Source organism: Cetorhinus maximus, chromosome 23 (genome assembly GCF_964194155.1).
Source record: "Cetorhinus maximus chromosome 23, sCetMax3.hap1.1, whole genome shotgun sequence".
NCBI lineage: Eukaryota > Metazoa > Chordata > Chondrichthyes > Lamniformes > Cetorhinidae > Cetorhinus > Cetorhinus maximus.
The window spans coordinates 22,967,263-22,993,088 of record NC_135901.1 but is presented as its reverse complement, the minus strand read 5'-3'; the positions used below and the strand labels follow the sequence as shown (position 1 = coordinate 22,993,088).

The 25,826-nt window shown below is 43.1% G+C and overlaps 2 protein-coding genes and 1 long non-coding RNA gene across 3 annotated transcripts in view; 1 reads left to right on the top strand and 2 right to left on the bottom strand.

The window, feature by feature from the left end:
* LOC144697402 (uncharacterized) overlaps positions 1-25,646 on the bottom strand; it is a 28,162-nt gene extending 2,516 nt beyond the window's left edge. Inside the window, exons 1-2 of the mRNA XM_078569380.1 lie at positions 25,461-25,646; positions 22,638-25,321 (exon numbers count right to left, since the gene is read on the bottom strand). Coding sequence (XP_078425506.1) covers positions 22,638-23,636 — 999 coding nt within the window. The 5' untranslated portion in view covers positions 23,637-25,321; positions 25,461-25,646. The remainder of the gene's footprint in view (positions 1-22,637; positions 25,322-25,460) is intronic.
* Positions 1-25,826, bottom strand: part of LOC144697072 (uncharacterized) — a 141,562-nt gene that overhangs the window by 45,632 nt on the left and 70,104 nt on the right. The window lies entirely within an intron of this gene.
* Positions 606-17,496, top strand: LOC144697455 (uncharacterized). The gene is made up of 3 exons (XR_013580368.1): positions 606-804; positions 13,253-13,309; positions 17,276-17,496. It is a non-coding gene; the product is annotated as an uncharacterized LOC144697455 (long non-coding RNA).

Genomic DNA, 25,826 nt, shown 5'->3' with positions numbered 1-25,826 from the left:
TTCAGGTCGCGCAATAATTGAGTGACTGCCAATTCTTCACTTGATGTTTGGTTCGATTTCCGTCTCTGTAAATCCTCCTCTTCAAATAGCCTCTCAAAGGACTTTATAAAAGTCAGCACCCTCAGTCCAGGATAGAAACTGGAATTGCCTGTTCTTAATTTCTCTGGAACATTATTTCCTTTCTTACTCCCCAAGCGCTGTAAGTAGCTGCCCCCACACACACTCCCTCCATTAGCTGGAGTGTTTAATACAGTTTTGGTCTCCTTACCTAAGGAAGAATATACTTGTCACAAGGGAGAGTTTAGCAAAGGTTCACCAGACTAATGCCTGCAGGGTGGGATTTTCCTATGAGGAGAAATTGAGGAAACTCAGCCTCTAGAGTGTGCGAAGCTAAAACAAATGTTGTGCTGTTTAAAATCAAACTACAGGACTTGGAAGAAAATGAGGGGAAGACATATTGTAAACTCCCCTCCCCCATTCCCTCAGCTGGCAGCGCAGGCGCAGAAAGCGCTGCTGTCCGGAGCAGGCGCTCGATCTCTTTTTGAACCAGCCAACCGCCGTAGACAGTGGGGGGAGGGGTGAGTTCGCCGAGCGACTTCTCCCTCTGGCCGGAGCCGTCAGCCGGTTAGCTGGAAACCTTGTCTCGAGGAGGTGCAGGAGGAGGGGGAATATCGGGTGGGGGCGGTGCTCCAGTGTCCGCGCGCTTGGCCTGTAGACTGGAACCCGAGGACGTCACCGCGGAACAGTGTGATTCCTATTGGCTGATTCGGCCAACGTTCCATTGTGGACGTCACAATGCGAAAGGTGGACAATCAGCTTCAAACCAAAACTTCCTCCTCTGGGCAACATCTGTGAGGAAATCAGTGTTTTTACTTCTATTTGTTTTTTTAATTCTGGGGTTAAATTATGGACTTGCGGGAACTGAAGGGAGAGGAAGTGAATCCAGGGAGGGTGCAGACTCTGGAAAGGTTGGCTCACGTCTCTTTCTCTTAAAATCATTGCCATTCTTTGTTCCCTCAACTTGACACATTAATTTGTCTGGTTGAAAGGTTGGTCTCTTTCCTAATGTTCACAATTAAAGGGATGATTTCCCCAGGAGTTAGCTGACATTTAAGATGACAAGCTAGGACATTAAAGCGTGAGGTGTTACATTTTGGGAGGACTAACAAGCCAACACGAGAGTGGTAGGACCCTTGGAAGTACAAAGGGACCTTGGTGTGCATGTCCATCAATTCTAGATGAGAGGAGGACAGGTAAATATGGTGGTTAAGAAGGCATATGGGATACTTGCCTTGATTCGACAAGGCACTGAATACAAGAGCAGGGAGGTTATGATGGAGTTGTATAAAGTGTTAGGCCACATCTGGAGTACTGTGTGCAGTTCTGGTCACCACACTGTAGGAAGCTTGTGATTGCACTGGAGAGGGTGCAGAGGAAATTTGCCAGGGTGTTGCCTGGGCTGGATCATTTCAGCTATGAAGAGAGACTAGATAGGCTGGAACAAAAACAAAGAATGCTGGAAAAACTCAGCAGGTGTGACAGCATCTGTGGAGAAAAAAGACAGAGTTAACGTTTTGAGTCCGTATGACTCTCCTTCAGAGCTAAAGGGAAGTAGAAATGTGGTGAAATATATACTGTTTAAAGGAGGTGTAACAGGTGGAGGCAAAGGAGAGATTGCGAAAGATGTCATAAACAAAAGCTCAAAGGGCTGTTAATAGCGATGGTACTCGCTAAAGGAGGTGCTAATGGAGATATGAAGAGTGGAAAGCAGAATATGATAATGGCAGGACCAGGGTAAGCACTCTTGAAAGTGACAGATGACCCTAGTGGGGGTGGGGTGGAGTGGGGTGGGGTGGGGGGAGGGGACAGTGGTGGGAAAAAAGATCGAAAAGGCTAAAAGCTGGGGACAAAACAATGAATAAAAATTGAAATAAATTTAAAAAATAATAATAATGAAAATAAGTGGGGAAAAGATATATAAATAAACAAATAAAAATTACGAAATAAAAATGATAGTTAAAAAAAAGGATCAAAAAAGGGTAGATATGCTGGGGTTGTTTTCCTTAGAGCAGAGAAGGCTGAGGGGGGACCTGATTGAGGTGTACAAGATTATGAGGGGCACAGATAGTGTAGATAGGAAGAAACCTTTCCCCTTAGTGGAGGGGTCAGTAACAAGGGGGCATAGATTTAAGGTAAGGAGCAGGAGGTTTGGAAGGGATTTGAGGAAAGATTTTTTTCACCCAGAGGGTGGGGGGTTTTTGGAACTCACTGCCTGAAAGGGTGGTAGAGGCAGGAACCATCACAACATGTAAGAAGTATTTAGATGAACGCTTAAAATGCCATAGCACACAAGGCTATGGGCCAAGTGCTGGAAAACAGGATTAGAGTAGATAGAGGCTTGATGACTGGCGCAGACATGATGGGCTGAAGGGCCTCTTTCCATGCTATAAAACTCTATGATTCTATTTTTGAATATAGATTGTGTATGTCTAGTGTTAATACAGTAAATGCTAGATTTTTATGGTTCTTTAATAAAGTACATTTATTATTATTTCTAGTTTTCCTATATAGTACTGTATATATTTCCAGTCATTAAGGCACAGAAGTTGTCCATTCAGCAACTTGAGTCCATGCTGACTCTCTGTAGAGCCCCATTCCACCTGTATATCAAGAGAAGAAAGAATAAGCCAAAGCAACTAGAATTGGCTGTTATGAATTTTTGTCCTATACTGACAATGATGACTTTTGTAAATTCTTTTTACAGTATTTTAGGAGAGGATTTGCAGACAGAAATCCCAAAACATCACATCGTAACCTCACAAAGTCACTTGATTAATTGGGACGTGCAAAACACTGGCCTTTGAATCTGGAAGGAGAAATGTTTGTCTGTTCTGTCTGCTTCAAAAGGTTTTAAACATCAGTGTGACTGGAAAAGCACCGAGACACACACACCTGACTGAATGTGTTCCAGTGTACTGACTGTGGAAAGAGACTTAACCAGTTATACAATCTGAACAAACATGGCACCATTCACAGCAGTGAGAGACTGTTGTCTGTCACATTATCTGTGTGGGGACGAGACTTCAACTCATCGTTGAATTTGGAGAGACACAAGGCAACCCGCACTATGGAGAAACCATGGAAATGTGGAGACTGTGGGAAGGGATGCAAAGCTCCATCAGAGCTGGAGATTCATCTACGCAGTCACACTGGGGAGAGGCCATTCACCTGCTCTGAATGTGGGAAGGGATTCACTAAGTCACCACCCTGCAGAAGCACCAGCGAGTTCACACTGGGGAGAGGCCGTTCACCTGCTGTGAGTGTGGGAAGGGATTCACTCAGTCATCCAGCCTGCTGGCACACCATATCACTCACACCAATGAGAGACCCTTTAAATGCTCTGACTGTTTGAGTAGCTTCAAAAGTGCGGCAGATCTGAGGGTCCACCAACGTATTCACACTGAGGAGAGACCGTTCAGCTGTTCTCACTGTGCATAGAGGTTTACAACGTCATCCAACCTTTGGACACACCAATGCGTTCACACCGGGGAGAGGCCGTTCACCTGCTCTGAGTGTGGGAAGGGATTCACTCAGTCTTCCAACCTGCGGGCACACCAGCGAGTTCACACCAGGGAGAAACCATTTGCCTGCTCTGAGTGTGGGAAGGAATTTATTCAATCTTCCAACCTGCGGGCACACCGCGAATTCACACCGGGGAAAGGTCATTCACTTGCTCCATGTGTGGGAAGGGATTCACTCATTCACCACACCTACCGAGACACCAACGAGTTCACAAGTGAATGCAGGGGTTGGATTCTGCTGTTATTGCTGCTGTTAATCCAGGACTGAACCATGTTCATTCTGACAATTGGTGAAGTGGGAGGGTCGGGAGAGTTTCTTTCTACTGGACTGGCCGGTCTCACAACTTTGCTTCCAGTGAGCTGATGCTCTTTGAGCCTGGGAGCTCACATTTCCACTGAAATGATCCACAAAAGCTGATGAAGTATATTTATTTTATCCTGAATAGTAAATAGTGTCTTTCCTGCCACTACAGGTAGATTTAAAATAAATACATTTGTCTCTGTTCCATTGAGTCTACAGCACAGGGGCCAGGCCAGTCGGATCAGTTGGTCTATGTCAATATTTATGCTTCACATGAGCCTCCACCCACCCTCTTCATCTCCCCTCATCAGCATATCCTTCTATATCCTTTCTCCCTAATGTATGTATCTAGCTTCACCTTAAAAGTATTCACACTATTCACCTCAACCACTCGCTGTGGTAATGAGTTCCACATTCCCACCTCTCGCTGGATGAAGATGTTTCTCATGAAATCCCTGTTGAATTATTGAACCCCTTTATAATCTTAAAGACTTCCATCAGGTCACCCTTCAATCTTCTCTTTTCTAGAGAATAGCGCCCCAGCCTTTCATGAGGGTTAAATGCTCTCAGTTCAGGTATTATTCTTGTTTAAATCTTTGTTTCCCCTCCTCCAGTGCCTTATTTCCTTTCTCGAAATGGAGATCACAAATGCTGACCATCCTTCCAGTGTAGTCTAACCATGGTTCTGAACCAGTTGAACATAAACTCCCTGTTTTTCATTCTATCCCTCTAAAATGCCCTACATGTGGGCTCCACATTCAAGGAAATTTGCGAAGTTCTTCGGAAGTCTGGAGAGAGGATTTATGAAATTGCCACGAGGGATGAGGGACTTCAGTTAGTTGGAAAGACTGGATCAGTTGAAATCTCTCTCATTAGATCATTGAGTCATTAGTGTAGGCAATGGGGCCATTCTGCCCATCGAGTCCATGCTGGCTCTCTGTAGAGAAAACCTGTCAGTCCCATTGCCCAGTCCTATCCCTGTAGCACTCCAGGTTCATTTCCCTGACGTGCCCATCCAATTTCCTTTAGAAATCATTCCATCATCTCTGCTTCTAGCACACTCATAGGAAGTGGGTTCCAGGTCATTACCACTCATTTTAAATGCACACAAGGGTCACAGAGCACAGAAGGAGGCTATTTGGCCCATCGTGTTCATGCCAGATATTTGAGAAACTACCCAGTTAATCCCAGAACCCTGCAATTTTATTTTCCTTTCAAGAATCTGCCCAATTCTGTTTTGAAAGATAGAGTCCAATCTGCTCTCTGCACCATTTTCAGGCAGTGGGTTCCACATCACAAAAACTCACTGTGTTTCAACGCAAATAATTCAGGATGTAGCATGTTTAGAGTTTCACAAGTGTGTTTGAAATGTTGTCAAAGACAAGGTTATTGCACAAAATTAAGACTCAATCCATATTATTTTGATGTGCAGACAAAGTGTAATATATCCAAATTTGTGGTCAGTTGGAAAAAATTGCATTTCTTAGCACCTTGCACCGCTACATGACCTCCTACAGCGTTTTACAGCCAATGAAGTACTTCTGAAGTCAAGTCACTGTTGTAATGTATGAAACTGTAGGTAGGCCTGGGTAGCTAAATTTAGTTTTAAAAATCAATCACTTTCACATTGTATTCACTGTTATAGGTAACAAGGTTAAGGAAGCCATTTTAAACTCTAATGTGGCTGGATCTTCATTTTTTTAATCATAAAAACTGTATCAATATAAATGTTTCCAGAACCTGCAGGCCAAATGCAAATTGTTTAAACAAAGAAATTCTTTTCTAATTTTGATAAGTTATAGGACGTCATATTCTGCAAAAGTTCAGTTCAAGAATAAGGCTCATTGTTCAATCCAATTAAGATTAGTAAGAAACTATTGTCTTCTGCAAACTGTCTTTTTGAGCCATTCTTTCTTGTATCAACCAAATCTATTAATTAAATATTACTGTATTAATTAGCTTCCAGTCAGTAACACCTGATTGAATAAGTAGTGAACCTTAATTGAATTACAATTAATAAATCAATTCTGAATCAGTAGTTATAGTAAAAGACTGAGTTTTATTTGCTGTAAAACCTTAATTGCTGTGTACGTAAAGAATGTGCAATGAAGATAAATGTACTGGCAAGAGAGACCTTCAAACCCTGATTAGCCTCAACATTTGGAACTGTATAAGGGATCAGATAGAATCAGATAAAGGGATCGTATGAAACAGTTCTATTGTATTCCTGTCTAAGATAATGAGAAGATGTACTAAGTAATTTGGGATCCAATTAAATTAACCAATTGTCATGTTACAACAAGCGCCACTCTGACATGAGGTAAATGTCACATTGGACATAAAAATAGAGGTTCTGAAGGTCTTCCTTGCTATCCAAGTATGAAGATTCCCCAGGTTGAGTTCCAAGAAAATTACTGTCAAAGAAGGAGCCAGACTCCCGCGGCTGAATTCCATAAAAATTGCTGTCAAAGAAGGAGCCTGAGAGGCTTATGCTTTTATGGACTGATCACCACATGAGGTTGTAAAGTCATTATTTTAAAGTTGTGAAGTAAACCTTTTTCTTTTAATAAACTTCTTTTTTAACTTACAATCCAGAGAATTCTGCCTTTGCCTTAATTGGTGAAATTCTTGTCTCAACCAAAGTGAATTCATTAATTGGCAAGTTGGGTGTGGCTGAAATTGATTAAGTTTCAGATCATAAGATCAGGTAACACAAAACTTGAATTTAAAAACTTGCATTTGTAAGGGCTGTTCACAACCACAATACAGCCCAAAGTGCTTTACAGCCAATGAAGTACTTTTTGAAGTGTAGTCATTGTTGTAATTTAGGAAACACAGCAGCCCCTGCTCTTCTCTGAAATTGTGGCCATGGGAACTTCTCAGTCCACCCAAAGGGGCAGACGGGGCCTTAGCATTGGCATCTCAACCAGCAGTCCAGCACTCTCTCAAGTTTCGACTTCCATGAGTTTTGAATTCCCATTTGACCTTTCTTTCTGTCTCTATTGTTCATGTCAATGACAGCCAGGTGACGGAGCTGAGGGCTGAATTTAGCTGAGAATAACGGGGCCTGTGTCCCAGTTAAGAAACTGCCATGGGTGTTGACTAATACACAGGAATGCTGATAGGTTGACTAGGAAATGGGCCTCCAGCCAATTAGGGAAGGGGTGGGAAGTGACTGGGGCTGATGGTGATGTGACTCCCGGTGCTCAGTGCCCCTGTGTCCAAAGCGGGGAGTCACGGGAACAACGTTCAGAGGAGCTGAAGAGAAACCATTTGGGTCCAGAACATTGTGCAAATCCTTTTACTCAGGTTGTCTTTGATCCTCAAGTAATTAAAAAAATATGTTCTGTTTCATTAATGAACTTCTATCAGTAAAAATATTTGATTTTTCTGGACCTTTCATGATTAGGTTCATGCACTTTAGGGAAAGTGGGTGAGAGGGGTTGGCAGGCTCTTTAACAGAAAGTGAGCCCCTCTAAGGTAATTGGCAAAGGAGCCAGAGAGGGGGGAATGTGATTTTATTTTTGACACAGCGATGTTAGAAAATGGGGTTCAGGGAGTTAATTTATCCCCCTTTCCCAAACTCTGAAATGATTCACAGTGATAACACTGATTGGCGATAGTGGTTAGATTTTATTATAAATAAGACCTGACACTTGCTAATGTCTGAGCAGTAGTATCAAAGTGCAGCAGCATTACCGTTACACTCTGGATAGTAGCACCATCTCCACGTAAATGCTCCCTAGTCTGCCCCAGATGCCATGGCACCAGTCAATGTAATATGTAAAACTTCTAAAAATCTCTAAGATAAAAGCAAAATACTGCGGATGCTGGAAATCTGAAACAAAAGCAAAAATTGCTGGAAAAACTCAGCAGGTCTGACAGCATCTGTGGATAGGAAGACAGAGTTAACGTTTCGAGTTCGTATGACTCTTCAACAGAACTAAATAGAAATATGAAATATAAGCTGTTTAAGGGGGGGTTGGACAGGTGAAGCTGGATAGAGGGCCAGTGATAGGTGGAGGCAAAGGAGAGATTACCAAAGATGTCATAAACAAAAGGTCAAAGGGGTGTTGATGGTGGTGATATTAGCTAAAGGATGTGCTAATGGTGACATTAAGATGACAATGGTGACAATATTGTTTTATCCCCACCTTTTAGCCTATTTCAATCCCCTCCCTCGAACCCACCCCCACTCGGGCCATCTGTCACTTGCTCATCCTGCTTTCCACCCTTAAAGCTGTCAACTCCAGAATTATATCAATGGTTTGGTTGAGATAATTCTGGAGTCGACGGCTTTAAGGTTTGGTTGAGTGGGCGGAAGAGTGGCAACTGGAATTCAATCTAGAAAAGTGTGAGGCAATGCATTTGGGGAGGGGAAACAAAACAAGGGAATGATCAATAACCGGGAAGCTATTGAGAGGGATTGAGGAAGTGAGAGACCCTGGAGTGCATGTCCACAATGCCTTGAAAGTGGCAGGACAGGTGGACAAGATGGTCAAGAAAGCATATGGAATGCTTTCATTTATTGGGCAAAGTATTGAATACAAAAGCAGGGATGTAATGATGTATAAAATTATAGTTTGGAATTCACTGCCTAAGTTTGTGGTTGAGGCTAAAACACTCAACTTACTTAAAAGCTACCTGGACCTGCATCTGAAGTGCTGTAACCTGTAAGGCTATGGACCAGGTGCTGGAAAGTTTGGGAAGAAATGAGCAGCGAGTTTCTTTTTTCTCTTTTTTGGCTGACGCAGACACGATGGGCTGAATGGCCTCTTTCTGCACCGAACTTTCCTGTGGTTCTATGGATAGAATTGAGAAGCAGGAAGGTTATCTTCCACTGGTTTGGAACCACAGTTAGACTACACTGGGAGGACAGTCAATATTCATGATCTCCACTTAGGGAAAGGAGATAGACACACCGGAGAAGGTGCCAAAAATATTCACAAGGATCAGACCAGAAATTGAAAGTGTTTATCCCTCAGGGAAGGCTGGGGCTGCTTTTCTCTAGAAAAAAGAAGACTGAAGGATGACCTGATGGAAGTCTAAGATTATGAAGAGGCTCAATAATCCGATAGGGATTTCATGAGAAACCTCTTTACCCAGCAAGTGGTGAGAATGTGAAGCTTGCGACCACAGTGAGTGGTTGAGGTGAATAGCATGAATATATTTAAGAGGAAGCTAGATACAAACATTAGGGAGACAGGAATAGAAGGATATGCTGTTGGGGGGAGTGAAGAGGGTGGGTGGAGGCTCACGTGGAACATAAATACTGACATAGACCAATTGAGCTGAGTGGCTTGGTCCTGTGCTATAGACTCAATGGAACAAAGGCAAACGTATTTATTTTAGATCTACCTGTAGTGGTAAGAAAAACACTTCTTACTATCCAAGATAAAATAAAATCTACTTCATCAGCTTTTGTGGATCATTTCAGTGGAAACGTGCACTCCCAGGCTCAAAGAGCATCAGCCCACTGGAAGCAAAGTCGTAAGACTGGCCTGTCAAGCAGAAAGAAACTTTCCGACCCCCGCACTTCACCAACTGTCAGAATGAACATGGTTCAGTCCTGGATGTGATTAACAGCAGCAATAACAGTAGAATCCAACCCCTGTAATCACTTGTGAACTCGCTGGTGCCTCAGCAGGTGAGATGAATCACTGAATCCCTTTCCACACTTAGAGCAGGTGAATGGCCTCTCCCCAGTGCGACCTCGCTGGTGTCTCAGCAGGCTGGATAACCGAGTGAATCTTTTCCCACACTCAGGGCAGGTGAATGGTTTCTCCCCAGTGTGAACTCGCTAGTGTCTCCGCAGATTGGATGAAGTAGTGAATTTTTTTCCACACTCAGAGCAGGTGAATGGCCTCTCCCTATTGTGAATGCATTGATGTGTAAGCAGGCTGAATGAATGAGTGACTCTCTTCCCACATACGGAGCATGTGAATGGCCTCTCGCTGGTGTGAAGATGCAGGTGTGTCTTAAGGCTGGATGACTGATTGAATCCCTTGCCACACTCACAGCAGGTGATTGGCCTCTCTCCGGTGTGAACTCTCTCCCTCTCTCTCTCTCTCGCTCCTCCCCCTCCCCCTCTCTCTCTTTTGAGTACATAACAAGGAGCGTTGATGATGGTAATGCATTGGATGTGGTCTATATGGATGTTAGCAAGGCTTTTGATAAGGTTCCACATGGCAGACTGATCAGTAAATTAACCATTCATGGGATCCAAGCAGAATTAACAAGTTTGAACCAACACTGGCTCAGTGGCAGGAAACAAAGGGTAATGGTCAATGGATGTTTTTGTGATTGGAAGACTGTTGCCAGTGGGGTTCTACAGGTAACAGTACCTGTCACTTACTGTTGTGGTATATATCAATGATTTAGACTTAAACATAAGGGTTATGATTAAGAAGTTTGAAGATGATACATAAATTGGCTGTGGGTTTGATAGTGAGGAAGAAAGCTTTAGACTGCAGGAAGATTACCCAGGGTAATGATCTGGGAGCCCGGGTTCAAATCCCACTGGTGAAATTTGAATTCAATAAAAAAGTCTGGAATTAAAAGTCTGACAATGACCATGAAACCATTGTCGATTGTTGTAAAAACCCATCTGGTTCACTAATGTCCTTTAGGGAAGGAAATCTGCCGGCCTTACCTGGTCTGGGCTACATGTGTCTCCAAAGCCATAGCAATGTGGTTGACTCTTAACTGCCCCATGAACAAGGGCAATTAGGTATGTGCAATAAATGGTGACTGAGACAGCGATACCCACATCCCATGAATGAATAAAAAAAAAGATATCAATGGACTGTTCAGGTGGGCAGAAATGTGACAAATGGAATTCAAGTCCGGAGAAGAATGAGGTAATAAATTTGGTGAAGGCTAACAAGGCAGTGGATTTACCACAATATATGGCAGGATAGTGAGAAACATAGAGGAACAGAGGGACCTTGGAGTGTATGTTCAACCACCCCTGAAGGTCGCAGCACAGGTAGTTAAGGTGGGTAAGAAAGCATAGTGGATACTTTCCTTTAATAACCGAGGCCTAGAATATAGGGAGGTTATGCTAGAATTATATAAAACACTAGTTAGATTACAGCTGGAGTACTGCGTACAGTTCTGGTCACCACATTACAAAAAGGGTGTGATCGCACCAGAGAGGGGACAGAGGAGGTTTATGATGATGTTACCAAGAATGGAGAATTTTAACAATGAGGAAAGATTGGAGAGGCTGGGGGTTTTTTTCTTTTGAACAGAAGAGGCTGAAGAAAGATTTAATTGAGCTGTCTGTAATTCTGAGGGGCCCAGATAGAGTGAATATTTCCCATAGTAGAGGGGCCAGTCATCAGGGAGCATCGATTTACAGTTATTGCTGGAAGGATTAGAGGGGAGTTGAGTAATTGTTTCACCCAGATGGTGGTGGAGATTTGGAATTCACTGCCTGAAAGGTTGGAAGATGCAGAAATCCTCATCACAATGAAAAAAAAAATCTTGAATATGAATTTGGGATGATGTAATCTATGGGGATACAGACTAGGAGCTGGAAGGTGGATTGTTCTTTTTTGGTTGGCACAGATACAATGGACCAAATGGCCTCCTTCTCTGCTGTAAATATATTATGTACCTATGAGAGGGCAGATGGGACCTCAGTTTAACCTCTCATTTGGAATACAGCACCTCTGACAGTGCAGCATTCTCTCAGTACTGATATTTATTTAGACAGGTGGGAAGCTTCAAGGAGGGAATCCCCGAGTTCAATCCCAGAGAAGTTTGAGGTAATTAATTTGGGGAAGCCTAACAAGGCAAGGGAATACAGAACAAATGATTGAATAGTGAAATGTGTAGAGGAACCGAAAGACCTTGGAGGGTATGCCTACAGATCCATGAAGGTAGCAGTACAGGTACTTAAAAAAGTACGTCGAATATTTTTCTTTAATAGCAGAGGCCTGCGTATCTCCAGCACTTTCTGCTTGTATTGAAGTCTAAATCCTTGCGATGGAAGTTAACAAACTGATTGGCTAAAGAGGCGCCGCAATAAAATCCAGTGACTACCCACATATACTTTGTGTCGGTGTGGGGTCAATGCGCCATCCCTCCTGTACATTTCATCCAGGCCTCAGGGTCTTGGAAACTGAGATCAGGACGAGTAATGGTGGCTGCAGCTCCCACAATCCCTCGCGCTGGTAAAACCGCTCTATCCGCTGCGCGGCGGGCGGACTGCGCATGTCCAAGAGGGAAGCTGCGCGTGCGCGGGGAACCCCCCCCCCCCCCCCCCCCCAACGTTCCCATCGCGCTGAGATATTGACCAATGGGAAGACTTGGAGGACCGGAAGGACTCTGGTGCTCCAGCCAATCAGAGTGCAGGCTTTGCGATTGAGCTTCACATAGACGAAAACTTCCTTCTGTGTCCCATAGCTGTGAGTAAAACACTTTCATTTCTCCCCCTTTCCATTACTTTTCTAATTCTAGGTTTAAATTTTTTTAAATCTCTATCGTCTACTTCCTACCTGTAGGAAACTCGTTCGAGTTACCAACAGTCACAGATTGCAACTCTTTTCGAGTACAATCACAGTTCTTGGTTTCCGGGAGTGGGACATGAACCCACAACCCTCTGATTCAAAGGCGAGGGTGCTATGAACTGAGCCACAGAATTCTAGGTTTAAATTGTTGACTTGCAGGAACTGAAGGGAAAGGAAGTGAATCCAGGGAGGGTGCAGACTCTGGAAAGGTTGGCCCAGGTCTCTCCTCTTTTAAAGACATTGACATCCTTTGCTCCCTCAGCTTGACACATTTATTTGTCTGGCTAAAAGGATGGTCTCTTTTCTAATGTTCACAATTAAAGGGATGGTTTCCCCAGGAGATGGCTGACATTTAAGGGGCAGTAAATTAATATAGGACAGAGATCTGTCTAGTGTTGTTATATGGTACATATTAGATATATTATTTTTGGTTCTTTAATAATGTACATTTATTATTATTTTTACATTTGTAATATATGAGGTAGTCGCATTTTATATTTTCAACCATAGAGTCATTTCGGCATAGAAGGGGTCCATTCAGCAACTCAAGTCCATGCCAACTGTCCAAGATTAGCCTAGAGTCTCCAGGAATTGAAGACCATTTTCCAATTCACTGCTTTGTGAAACCCTGGAGAAAATTCATCAGGAAATTAATAAAGATTTTTTTTTGTCATTTTCTTAGAATATTTCACTTTACCAGATATAAAAATATTGAAAATGTGTGTGTGTGTGTGTGTGTGTGGCGGGGGGGGGGGGGGTGGGGGGGCTGGTGCTGGTGTGTGGAAGGCTGCTTGGCTGACAGTTGAGCATCATCCAAGTTGGTCATGAGTCTTTTTGCTTTCCAATTGGTGTAGGAAGGCAGTGCGCCACAAGGATGCCTGTGTTGTTTGATTAACTGCTGGAGCATTGAGGTAAATCTGGTGATGAAACCTCCAGGAATACATTTCATCACAGTTGGCAGCTCAGTCCTCGCTCACTCTGAGTAAAGCAATCCAGTCAGTCCCATTCACCCTCTAGATTCTCATAGTCCTGCAAGTTTATTTCCTTCAAATGCCCACTAATTCCATCCTCAAATCATTGTTAATATCTGCTTCCACCAGCATCATAGGCAGCAAGTTCCAAGTAAATCTAACTCAGCATCAGAGTACTGTGTCCCTAACTCAGCATCAGAGTACTGTGTCTCTAACTCAGCATCAGAGTACTGTGTCTCTAACTCAGCATCAGAGTACTGTATCTCTAACTCAGCATCAGAGTACTGTATCTCTAACTCAGGAATAGGGTATTGTATCTCTAACTCAGTAATAGGATACTGTATCTCTAAGCCAGCATTAGAGTACTGTATCACTCAGTAATAGAGTACTGTATCACTCACTCGGTATGAGAGTACTATATCTCCAGCTCAGTAACAGAGTACTGTATCGCTAACTCGGTAACAGAGTACTGAATATTGCACACATTTTCAGTCCAGTGATAGATTTTCATGTCTCAATGTCCTGGACAGGAAGCAGTGAGTGTGGAACTGTCAATCAGCATGAATTGCCACATTCAGGAGAATTGGGAGGATGCATTTTAGGTACAGCAGAGCTAGAAGGGAGGGAGAGTGTGTGGGATGGAGATTTACACATTCTGGAGCAAAGGAGGGAAGAATGTTCCATAGAAATTAGAATTGTCTGTTCTGAATTTTTATTCTGTACTAATGACATGTGTGAACTCCTTTTACAGGATATTAGAAGAGGAGGATTTTCAGACAGAAATCTCAACACAAAAGTCATGTCAAGATCTGGCAGTCACTCAATTCATGGGAGCTGAATATCATCAGCCTTTGAATCTAGAAGGAGAAATGTTTGTCTGCTCTGTCAGCTTCAAAATGTTTTAAACATCTGTGTGACTGGAAAAGCATCGAGACACACACACCCAAGTGAGAATTTTCCAGTGTACGACTGTGGAATAACCTGAAGAAACACAAGGACACCTGCACCATGGAGAAACCGTGGAAATGTGGGGATTGTGGGAAAGGATTCCGTTCCCCGTCTATGCTGGAAATTCATCGACGTAGTCACACTGTGGAGAGGCCGTTCACCTGCTCCGAGTGTGGGAAGGGATTCACACGATTATCCACACTGCTAACACATCAGCGAGTTCACACTGGGGAGAGGCCATTCACCTGCTCTGAGTGTGGGAAGAGATTCACTCAGTCATCTCACCTGCTGATACACCAGCGAGTTCACACTGGGGAGAGGCCGTTCACCTGCTCCTTGTGTGAGAAGGGTTTCAGTGATTCATCCACCCTGCAGACACACCAGCGAGTTCACACTGGGGAGAGACCGTTCACTTGCTCCATTTGTGGGAAAGGATTTGCTCAGTCATCCAACCTGCATTCACATCAGCGAGTTCACACTGCGGAGAGGCCATTCACCTGCTCTGTGTGTGGGAAGGGATTCAGTGATTCATCCAACCTATTTTCACACCAGCGGGTTCACACTGGGGAGAGGCCGTTCATGTGCTTTGTGTGTGGGAAGGGATTTACTCAGTCATCCAGCCTGCAAACACACCAGCGAATTCACACTGGGGAGAGACCGTTCACCTGCTCTGTGTGTGGGAAGGGATTCAGTGATTCATCCAACCTGTTTTCACACCAGCGAGTTCACACTGGGGAGAGGCCGTTCCCCTGCTCTCAGTGTGGGAAGGGATTCACTCGGTTATCCAACCTGGTGACACACCAGCGAGTTCACAGTGGGGAGAAGCCATTCATTTGCTCCGAGTGTGGGAAGGGATTCACACAGTCACAACACCTGCTGAGACACCAGCGAGCTCACCAATGCTTACAGAGGTTGGATCCTGCTGCTATTGCTGCTGTTAATCACATCCAGAACTGAACCATGTTCATTATGAAAGTTGGGAGGGTCAGAGGGTTTCTTTCTACTGGACTGGTCAGTCTCATGACTTTGCTTCCAGAGGGCTGATGCTCTTTGAATGTGGGAGAGCACATTTCCACTGAAATGATCCATAAAAGCTGATGAAGTACATTTATTTTATCCTGGATAGTAAATAGTGTTGTTCCTACCACTACAGGTAGATCTAAAATAAATACATTTGTTTTTTTTCCCATTGAGTCTGTAGCACAGGGCTAGACCAGTCGGCTCCATTGGTCTATGTCAGTATTTGTGCTCCACATGAGCCTCCACCCACCCCTCTTCATCTCCCCCATCAGCATATCCTTCTATTCCTTTCTCCCTCTTGTTTGTATCTAGCTTCCTCTTAAATGTATTCATGCTATTCACCTCAGCCACTCACTGTGATAGCGGGTTCCACATTTTCACCACTCACTGGATAAAGAGGTTTCTCATGAAATCCCTATTGGATTATTGAACTTCTTCATAATCTTAAAGACTCCCATCAGGTTACCCTTCAGTCTTCTCTTTTCTAGGGAAAAGCAGCCCCAGACTTTCCCGAGGGTTGAAATGCTCTCAGTTCTGGTATTAATCTTGTGAATATTTGTTGCCACTTCTCTAGTGTCTCTATTTCCCTTTTCTAAATGGACATCAAAAATGTTAACAGTCCTCCCAGTGTAGTCTAACCATGGTTCGAAACAAGTTGAACACAACCTCTCTGCTTTTCAATTCCATCCCTCTAGAAAGGAACCCTACATCTGAGCCCCGCACTTGAGACAAGATGTGAAATTATGCGAGAGGGCGCAGAGGAGAATCGTGAGAATGCACCAGAGATGAGGGTCTTCAGTTAGTTAGAGAGACAGGAACAGCTGAAATTTCTGTCTTTAGATCATAGAGTCATTAGGGCAGAGAAGGAGGCCATTCAGCCCATCGAGTCCATGCAGAGCAAACTAGTCATTCCCATTACCCCGTTCTATCCCTGTTACCCTGAATGTTTATTTCCCTCAAGTGTCCATCCAATTTCCTTTTGAAATCATCATTGTCTCGGTTTCCACTGCCATTACAAGCAGTGAGTTCCCGGTCATTCCCACTCACTGTGTAAAAATATTCTTCCTCACATCCCCCTGCATCTCCTCCCAAAAAGCTTAAACCCGTATCCCCTCATCTTTGTACCATCAGCTAATGCAAACAGCATTTCCTTGTCCACCTTATGTAAACCTGTCTTATTATGAAAATATTGTACCGGACAGTAAAGGAATTGGAATTACTCATTTTGGGTGTAGTTCAATGGAATATATCAATCCGGTATCCACGTACATTCTAGTGAAAGTCAAGGAAGTATCGATGAGATGAACAAGTTGATAGCTTTATCTTGGAAATGTTTGTATCCTTTGCTTATGTTCTTTTCAAAAGAAAACCACATTTTATAGCCTGGCTAATACCTAAAATATCAACACCATATCAGGGGAGATAAGCAAAGATCTTGAGATTAACACCCACTTTCATCTTTTAATAAGAACACCTGAAAGTTAAGAATATGTGACATGATATTGGAATACCGATGTGAGTGTACAGATGTAATTTGTTACATGTGAAGCAACTAACATGTAAATTCATGGTGAAAGGCACTGAAGAATGGGTCCCAAACATGGACAGCTACTTTACAAACACCATGACATGAAATGGTTAATGTGGCCAGGGAAATGAGACAACATTTTGACATCATTAAGGCACTGACTCATACTCCATGGAGAAACTGACTTTAAAACAATCAGGATAGAATTAAGCACACTGGTCACGCTCAAAAGATGAATTAAATTAAAGGGATAAAAATTTTGGATTGGGAAAACCAAGGGCTTAGGAGAAATAATACTCAGTAAGAACTGTCCACAAGTTGTATAGGGATAAAGAGAGAGCTGGAGAATCTTTGACTTCCATGCTTGATAAGTTGCTTCTTGATGCTCTTTGATATTCCTTATGTACCAGTACCATAGAGCTCATGGAGCTCCTTCATGAGAAGAAAAGATCGAGTAGATGTTACTCTAGATGGGGCCAGAACAGAACTGGAAAATAATGGAGTGAAATTGAATGAGGGAGTCAGAGAGAGAGAGTACTGCTCCCCCTCAAGATGTGGGCTGTAAGAATCCTGGGGGATCCCCGCTTGGGATTTTCTTGCTAATTAGCGAACAATAAAATAAATTCGATAACTGGCTGTGCATTTATTTTTAATTTTATTCTTACGCTTCTGTTTTTATTCCTGTTGTGATTACGCTCTGAGTAAGGATGGTTGATAGGTGACAAGATGGGATATTGTGGTTTGGGTCTTCATTGACCAAATGTTTTATTGATCTGAAATTTGTAAAAGGGGCCAAACTTTGGCAGAAGCCTAGCAGAACTGAGAAGAAATTAATTGCTGGGTGTCCTCAGGCTGGCATGGACAAGATAGGCCGAATGGCCTCCTTCTGTGCTGTAACTTTTCTATGGTTCTATGTGGGAACAGGGAGACAAACAAGCTCCCAGAGGACAGAGAAAACAAGAGTGCCTTGAATCTTAGACGACACCTGGGTGTGAAGGCCACCATGTTTTCACTGCTTGGCCTGGGAATGCTGTCCCTGTACCGGGGATGGAATGTGGGGAAATCAATTGTTTCAGAGTTTGACGTGGCTTGGACAGGTACAGATGGATCAATAACAGATTTTTAATTGGTTCAATTCAACCAGAATTGGTTCAATCAAATATTAGCTTGGCAATGATTGGGTTAAATCAGTCTCCATAGACTTCGCAATGTATAAAAGTAAAAGAAGTGATTCCCCGAGCACAGGGATTTGTAGAGGTTTTACAAATTACATTGACTGGTGCCATAGCAGTTGGGACAGACCAGGGAGCATTTACGTGGAGATGGTGCTTTTATCCAGAGTGTAATGGTAATGCTGCTGCACTTTGATACTACTGCTCAGACATGAGCAAGTGTCAGCTCTTATTTCAATAATATCTAGCCACTATCACCAATAATTGTTATCACTGTGAATCATTTAAGAGTTTGGGAAAGGGGGACAAAAGGTTAATTAACTCCCTGAACCCCATTTTGTAACATCGCTGTGTCAAAAACAAAATCTCATCTCCCCCTGTGGCTCCCTTACCTTAGAGGGACTCATTTTCTGTTAAAGAGCCTGCCACTCTCCCTAAAGTGCATAAATCTAATCATGTAAAGCCCAGCAAAATCAAATATTTTTTCTGATAAAAGTTTATTAATGAAACAGAACATGGTTAAAAAGAAAATTACTTAAGGATCAAAGACAACCAGAGTAAAAGGATGTGCACAACGTTCTGGACCCAAATGGTTTCACTTCAGCTCCTCTGTAAGCTGTTCCCATGACTCCCTGCGTTGGACACAGGGGAACTGAACCCCAGGGGTCACGTCACCATCAGCCCCGGTAGCACCCCCACTCCTTCCTCAATTGGTTGGAGGCCCACTTCCCAGTCAGCCTTCCAGCATCTTCCTATTAATCAACACCCATGGCAGTTTCTGAACTGCGACGCAGACCCTGTTATTCTCAGCTAAATTCAGCCCTCAGCTCCATCATTGACATGAGCAATAGAGACAGAAAGGAGCCAGAGGCTCAAATGGGAGCTCAAAATTTGTGGCTGTAAGCCAACACTGTAACATTTGTCAGTCAAATACATGCTATTTATACTGGAGTTTTGATTATTAGATTTAGGCACTAGAGGCAAATGTGGGGATTTCAAAGGATAACTTTCCCTTTCTAACTTTGTATTGTCGATAGTGTCAGCCATGACTTAGTGGATCACACTCATATCTCTGTGTTAAAAGGCTGAGGGTTGAAGACTCACTCCAGGGACCTGAGGAAAAAATCAAAGTCAACATTCCAAGTGTGAGCACTGAGGGATTGCTGCACTGTTGGAGCTGCTGCCCTTTGGATGAGTTGCTAACTCAAGGGCCCTGTCTGCCCCTTTGGGCAGAGATGGAAGTTCCCACGGCCAATATTTCGAAGAGCAGGGGAGCTATCCCAGGTGCCCGGCCAATATTTATCAATCAACATCACTAAAAACAGATCATCTGCTCATCATCACATTGATGTTTGTGGGATCTTGCAGTGTGTAAACTGGCTGCCATGTTTCCAACTTTACAACAGTGACTACACTTCAAAAGTAGTTCATTGGCTGCAAAGTGTTTTGTGATGTACTGTGGTTGTGAAAGACGCTATATAAATGTAATATCTTAAATTTAAGATTTATATCTTGCGATCTGTAACTTAATTGATTTCAGCTTGCCACTTAATAAATTGACTTTGGTCCGAACATGATTTTAACCAGTTAAGGCAAAGGCAGACTTCTCTGGATAGTAAACTTAAAAAGAGAAGTGTTTTTTTTTAATTCATTCACGGGATGTGGGCATTGCTGGCTAGGCCAGCATTTACTGCCCATCCCTAATTGCCCTTGTTCAGAGGGGCATTTAAGAGTCTGGAGTCATATGTAGGCCAGTCCAGGTGAGGGCAGCAGATTTCCTTCCCTGACAATGGTTTCATGAGTCATCATCAGCCTTTTAATCTCAGATTCCTAGTGAATTCAAATTCCATCATCTGCCATGGTGGGATTCAAACCCTGGTCCCCAAAGCATTACCCTGGGTCTCTGGATTACCAGTCCAGCGACAATACCACTACACCATTGCCTCCCCCATACTTTATGAGATAAAGGTTTACTTAACAATTTTAAGGCATTAACTTTTACAACTTCATGTGGGTGATCAGTCTGTAGAAGCGTCACCCTCTCTGGCTCCTTCTTTGACAGTAATTTCCTTGGAACTCAGCCTTGGGAATCTTCAGTACTTGGCTAGCAAGGAGGACCTTTGGAACCTCTACTTTTATCCCCAAAGTGACCATTACCTCACATCAGAGTGGGGTTTGTTGTAACATGACAATTGGTCAATTTAGTTACTAGATTAATTGTATTCACAATTACTTACATAACCTCCTCTCATTATCATCGACAGGAATACAATGGAACTGTTTCATACTATCCCTTATCTGATTCTATACAATCAGACAGGTTTTCAGACAGTTTCAAATTTTGAGGCAAATCAGAGCTTGAAGGTCTCTCTTGCCAGTACATTTATCTTCATTGCACATTCTCTACATACACAGCAATGAAGGTTTCACATCTTTACAGTGAATAAAACTCAGTCCTTTATTATAACTACTGATTCATTATTGATTCATTAATTGTAAATCAATTAAGGCTCACTACTTAAACATCTGCTACTAATAGTTAATTAATACAGTAATATTTAATTAATACATTTGGTGAATACAAGATACAGTGGTTCAAAACAACAGTTTATGGAAAACAATAGCTTTCTTTTTTACTAATCTTGATAAACTGGATTTTGGCAGAATATGATGTCCTATAGCTTATCAAAATTAGAAAATTATTTATTTATTTAAACAATTTCTGCTAGCTCTGCAGTTTCTAGAAAAAATAGCTTTATATGGTGTTCATTTTTAAAATGCAGATGCACCCTTTATAATATAATTATCTATTACATTGATTCACTAAGTGATATCTTATTCAAGGTTCATTACTGAATAATCATCTGGTTCATGACTGCCTATTAATACAAAACCAAAACGTATTTAATAAAGAAAAGTTGTACAATGTACAAAGATTTCAAGAAGCCACATGTTAAGAGTTTAAAATGGCTTCCTTGACCTTGTTACTTATAACAGTGAATACAGGATGAAAGTGATTGATTTTTAAAATGAAATTTGACTACCCTGCCCTATCTATAGTTTCATATATTACAACAATGATGAAACTTCAAAACTACTTAATTGGCTGCAGAACGCTTTAAGAGGTCCTGTGGTCCTGAGAGGTACTATAGAAATGTATTGTTTTGTAATTGTCCAGAAAATTGAATATATTACACACAATCCCCTCGTCAAAATCATTGATAAAGATTGAACCTTAATTTTGTGTAATAACCACCATTTTGAATACTATGTGAAACTTCAAACACACAATATCCTGAATTATTTGTTTTAAAACACAGCAAGTTGTTGTGATTTGGAATGCACTGCCTGAAAACGGTGCGAGAAGCAGATTCACTTCTATCTTTAAAAAGGGATCTGGACAGATTCTTGAAAGGAAAAGAAAACTGCAGGGCAACTGGATTAGTTGAGCTGTTTTTCAAAGAGCCAGCATGAGCATGATGGGCATAATGGCCTCCCTCTTTGCTCTGTGAGCCTCGTGGGCATTTAAAGTGGGTGGTCATGAATCTGCTTCCAATGAGGGAGAGAGAAGCAGAGATAATTGGGTGGACAAATAAACCTATAGGGATGTGAGGATGGAACGGGGCAATGGAACAAACTGGTTCACTCTGGAGAGCTGGCATGCAATTGATGGGCCGAATGCATAATTCTATGATCTAAAGAGAGGAATTTCATCTACTCCAGTCTCTCCAACTAACTGAAGTCCCTCATCCCTGGTGCTGTTCTCATAAATCCTGTCTCCAGCCTCTCAAATAATTCACATCTTTCCTTTAATGTGTGGTCCATATATAGGGTTCCATTATAGAGGGATAGAATTGGAAAGCAGGGAGTTTATGTTCAACTTGTTTCGAGCCATGGTTAGACTAACTGGGAGTACTGTCAACATTAGTGATCTCCATTTAGAAAAAGAACAATACCAGAACCAAAAGCATTTTCTTCACTGACACTTTTCAGAAAAAAGAGAGAAGACTGGAGGATGACCTGATGGAAGTCTTTAAGATTATGAAGGGATTCAATAATCCAATAGGGATTTCATGACAAACCTCACCCAGCGAGTGGTGAGAATGTGGAACTTGCTACCACAGCGAGTGGTTGAGGTGAAAAACATGAATACATTTAAGCAGAGGTTGGATACATACACGAGGGATATAGGAATAGAAAGATATGCTGATGGGGGGAGATGAAGTGGAGACTCATGTGGAGCATAAATACTGACAAAGACCAATTGAGCCGACTGGCCTGGCCCCGTGCTGTAGACTCAATGGAACAGAGACAAATGTATTTATTTGTGATCTATCTGCAGTGGTAGGAAAAACACTATTTACTATTTAGGATACAATAAATGTACTTAATCAGCTTTGTGGCTCATTTCAGTGGGAATGTGCACTCCCAGGCTCAAAGAGCATCAGCTCACTGGAAGCAAAGCCGTGAGACCAGCCAGCCCAGCGGAAAGAAACCCTCTGACCCTCCCACTTCATCAACAGTCAGAATGAACATGGTTCAGTCCTGGATGTGATTAACAACAGCAATAACAGTAGAATCCCTGCAATCATCTGTGAACTTGCTGGTGTCTCATCAGGCTGGATAACTGAGTGAATCCCTTCCCACAAGTGGAGCAGGTGAATGGCCTCTTCTCAGCATGAACTTGCTGGTGCTTCAGCAGGGTGGATGAATGTCTGAATCTCTTTCCACAGTTACAGCAGACGAATGGCCTCTCCCCAGTATGAATTCGCTGGTGCATCAGCAGGGTGGATGAATCACTGAATCTTTTCCCACAGTCAGAGCAAGTGAATGGCCTCTCCCCGGTGTGAACTCGCTGGTGTCTCAGCAGGCTGGATAACTGAGTGAATCCCATTCCACACTCAGAGCAGGTGAACGGTCTCTCCCCGGTGTGAACTCGTTGATGTGTCTGCAGGGCAGATGAATGAATGAATCCCTTCCCACAGTCAGAGCAAGTGAACGGTCTCTCCCCAGTGTGAATTCGCTGGTGGGTCACCAGGCTGGATAACTGAGTAAATGCCTTCCCACAGTCAGAGCAGGTGAACGGTCTCTCCCCGGTGTGAATTCGCTGGTGTCTCCGCAACGCGGATGAATGAGTGAATCCCTTCCCGCACTCGGAGCAGGTGAACGGCCTCTCCCCTGTGTGAACCCGTTGGTGTGTCAGCAAGTTAGCTGACTGATTGAATCCCTTCCCACACTCAGAGCAGGTGAAAGGTCTCTCCCCGGTATGAAGTCGCTGGTGTATCAGCAGGCTGGATAACTGAGTGAATCCTTTCCCACAGTCAGAGCAGGTGAATGGCCTCTCCCCAGTGTGAATTCGCTGGTGTGCCTGCAGGGCAGATGAATCACTGAATCCTTTCCCACAAACAGAGCAGATGAATGGTCTCTCCCCGGTGTGAATTCGCTTATGTGTCAGCAGGTTGGCTGAGAGAGTAAATCCCTTCCCACAAACAGAGCAGGTGAATGGTCTCTCCCCAGTGTGACTGCGTCGATGATTTTCCAGTGCAGACGGGGACCGGAATCCTTTCCCACAGTCCCTACACTTCCACGGTTTCTCCATTGTGCGGGCGTCCTTGTGTCTCTCCAGTTTCAACAATCAGTTAAAAACACTTCTACAAACAGAACACGTGTACAGTCTCTCCCCACTGTTAATGGTCTCATGTTTTTGTCAAAATGTGTAGCTTTCTCCACAGTCAGTGCACTGGAACACTCTCACTCGGGCCTGTGTGTCTCGATGCTTTTCCAGTCACACTGATGTTTATAACCTTTTGAAGCAGACAGAACAAACAGTTCTCCTAGATTCTAAGGCCGATGATACTCACATTGTGATGAACCGAGTGACTGTTGACGTGACGTTTGGTTTGAGATTTCCGTTTGCAAATCCTCCCCCTCTAATGTCCTGTAAAAGGAGTTTACAAAAGTCATTGCTGTCAGTACAGGGGAGAAATTCAGAACAGGCTATTGTAATTTTGATGGAACATTCTTTCCTCTTTCATTCCCCAAAATCTCTAAATCTCCATCCCGCACACTTTCCCTACATCCTCATTCCGCTGTACCAACTATACACCCTCCCAATTTTCCTAAAGGTGCCGATTCAAGCTGATCGACAGATTCATGTTCACTGCTTCCTGTCCTGGACACGGAGATTATAAGAAATGGGAACAGCACTAGGCCATTCATACCATCAAGCCTGTTCCGCCATTCAATAAGATCATGTTTGATCTGATGTGGCCTTAACTGTACTTTCCTGCCTGTCCACTATAACCATTGACTCCCTTGTCGATCAAAAATCTGTCTAACTCGGCCTTGAATATATTTAATGACCCGCCTCCACTGCTCTCTGTGGAAGAGAATTCCAAAGGCTAATGTTCCTCTGAGAGAATAAATTCCTCCTCATCTCCGTCTTAAATAGGAGACCCCTTTTTTAAAACTGTGTCCCCTTGTTCTAGATTTCCCCATGAGAGGGAATATTCTCCCAGTACCTACTCTGTCCAGCTCCCTCAGAATGCCATTTGTTTCAATAAGATCACCTCTTGTTCTTCTAAACTCCAATGAGTTAAGGCTCAACCTGCTCAGCATTTCTCAGATGACAATCCTTCATCCCAGGAATCAGCCTAGTGAACCTACTACAAATGGCTTCCAAGCCATTATATCCCTCCTTAAGGACGGAGTCCAAAATTGTACAGAATACTCAACGTGCGGCCTCAACAATGTTCTGTGCAGCTATAGTAAGACTTCCTAAAAAATTCCTTTGTCTGCAGTGGACCAGACTTGAAATAGGGATAAAAGGAGCTTCTAGCAAGTGTAAGTGAGCCTCATTGTGAGCTCAACTGATAATCTTTTATTGGGCCTGGTCGTCAGCCGGGAAAATGAATTTGTCTAGGCATTGTGCCTTTTCAATTAAGCAAAAGCTACATGGACAACCATTCCTTGTCGTTTCGCCCAGTGGATCTCTCAACCAACCAGATTTGACTCGGATTTTCTGAATTTAAATTAAAGCTAGCCATGATTGTTCCCTGGTGCATACCCCAAAGCAACAACTTAACCTGAGTACACTTGCAAAACAATCAGCTCACTGTTTTACAATATGAATTATTGTTCCCTTTGAAATTTGACATTCTCGCATCTATTCTGATGCGTGCAAATGAAAAGCTTCGACAGAATCTCTCTTTTTACAGCAATACTCAATGTCTATATTACTGTACTGTCTCATTAAATACCAGCCAACTCCTGGACAAACCACCCCTTTCATTGAGAGAAGCAAAAAACTGCGGATGCTGGAAATCCAAAACAAAAATAAAAATACCTGGAAAAACTCAGCAGGTCTGACAGCATCTGCGGAGAGGAACACAGTTAACGTTTCGAGTGCGTAAGACTCTTCAACCTTTCATTGAGAGGCCTGGGGCAACCTTTCCAGAGTCTGCATCCTCCCTGGATTCATTTAATTTCCTTCAGTTCCTGCAAGTCAACAATTTAATCCCAGAATTAGACAAGAAATAGAAAGGGGGAAACACTGATTTCCTCACAGATGTTGCCCAGAGGAGGAAGTTTCAGTCTGAAGCTCATTGTCCAACTTCCGCATTGTGATGTCCACAATGGAACATTGCCTGAATCAGCCAATAGGAATCGCTATGCTCCGCGGTGACGTACTCGGGTTCCAGGCTGCAGGCCAGGCGCGCGGACACGTGAGCCACCCCCACCCATTGTCCCCACCCCCCCGCCTCCTCCTGCACCTTCTCGAGCCAAGGTT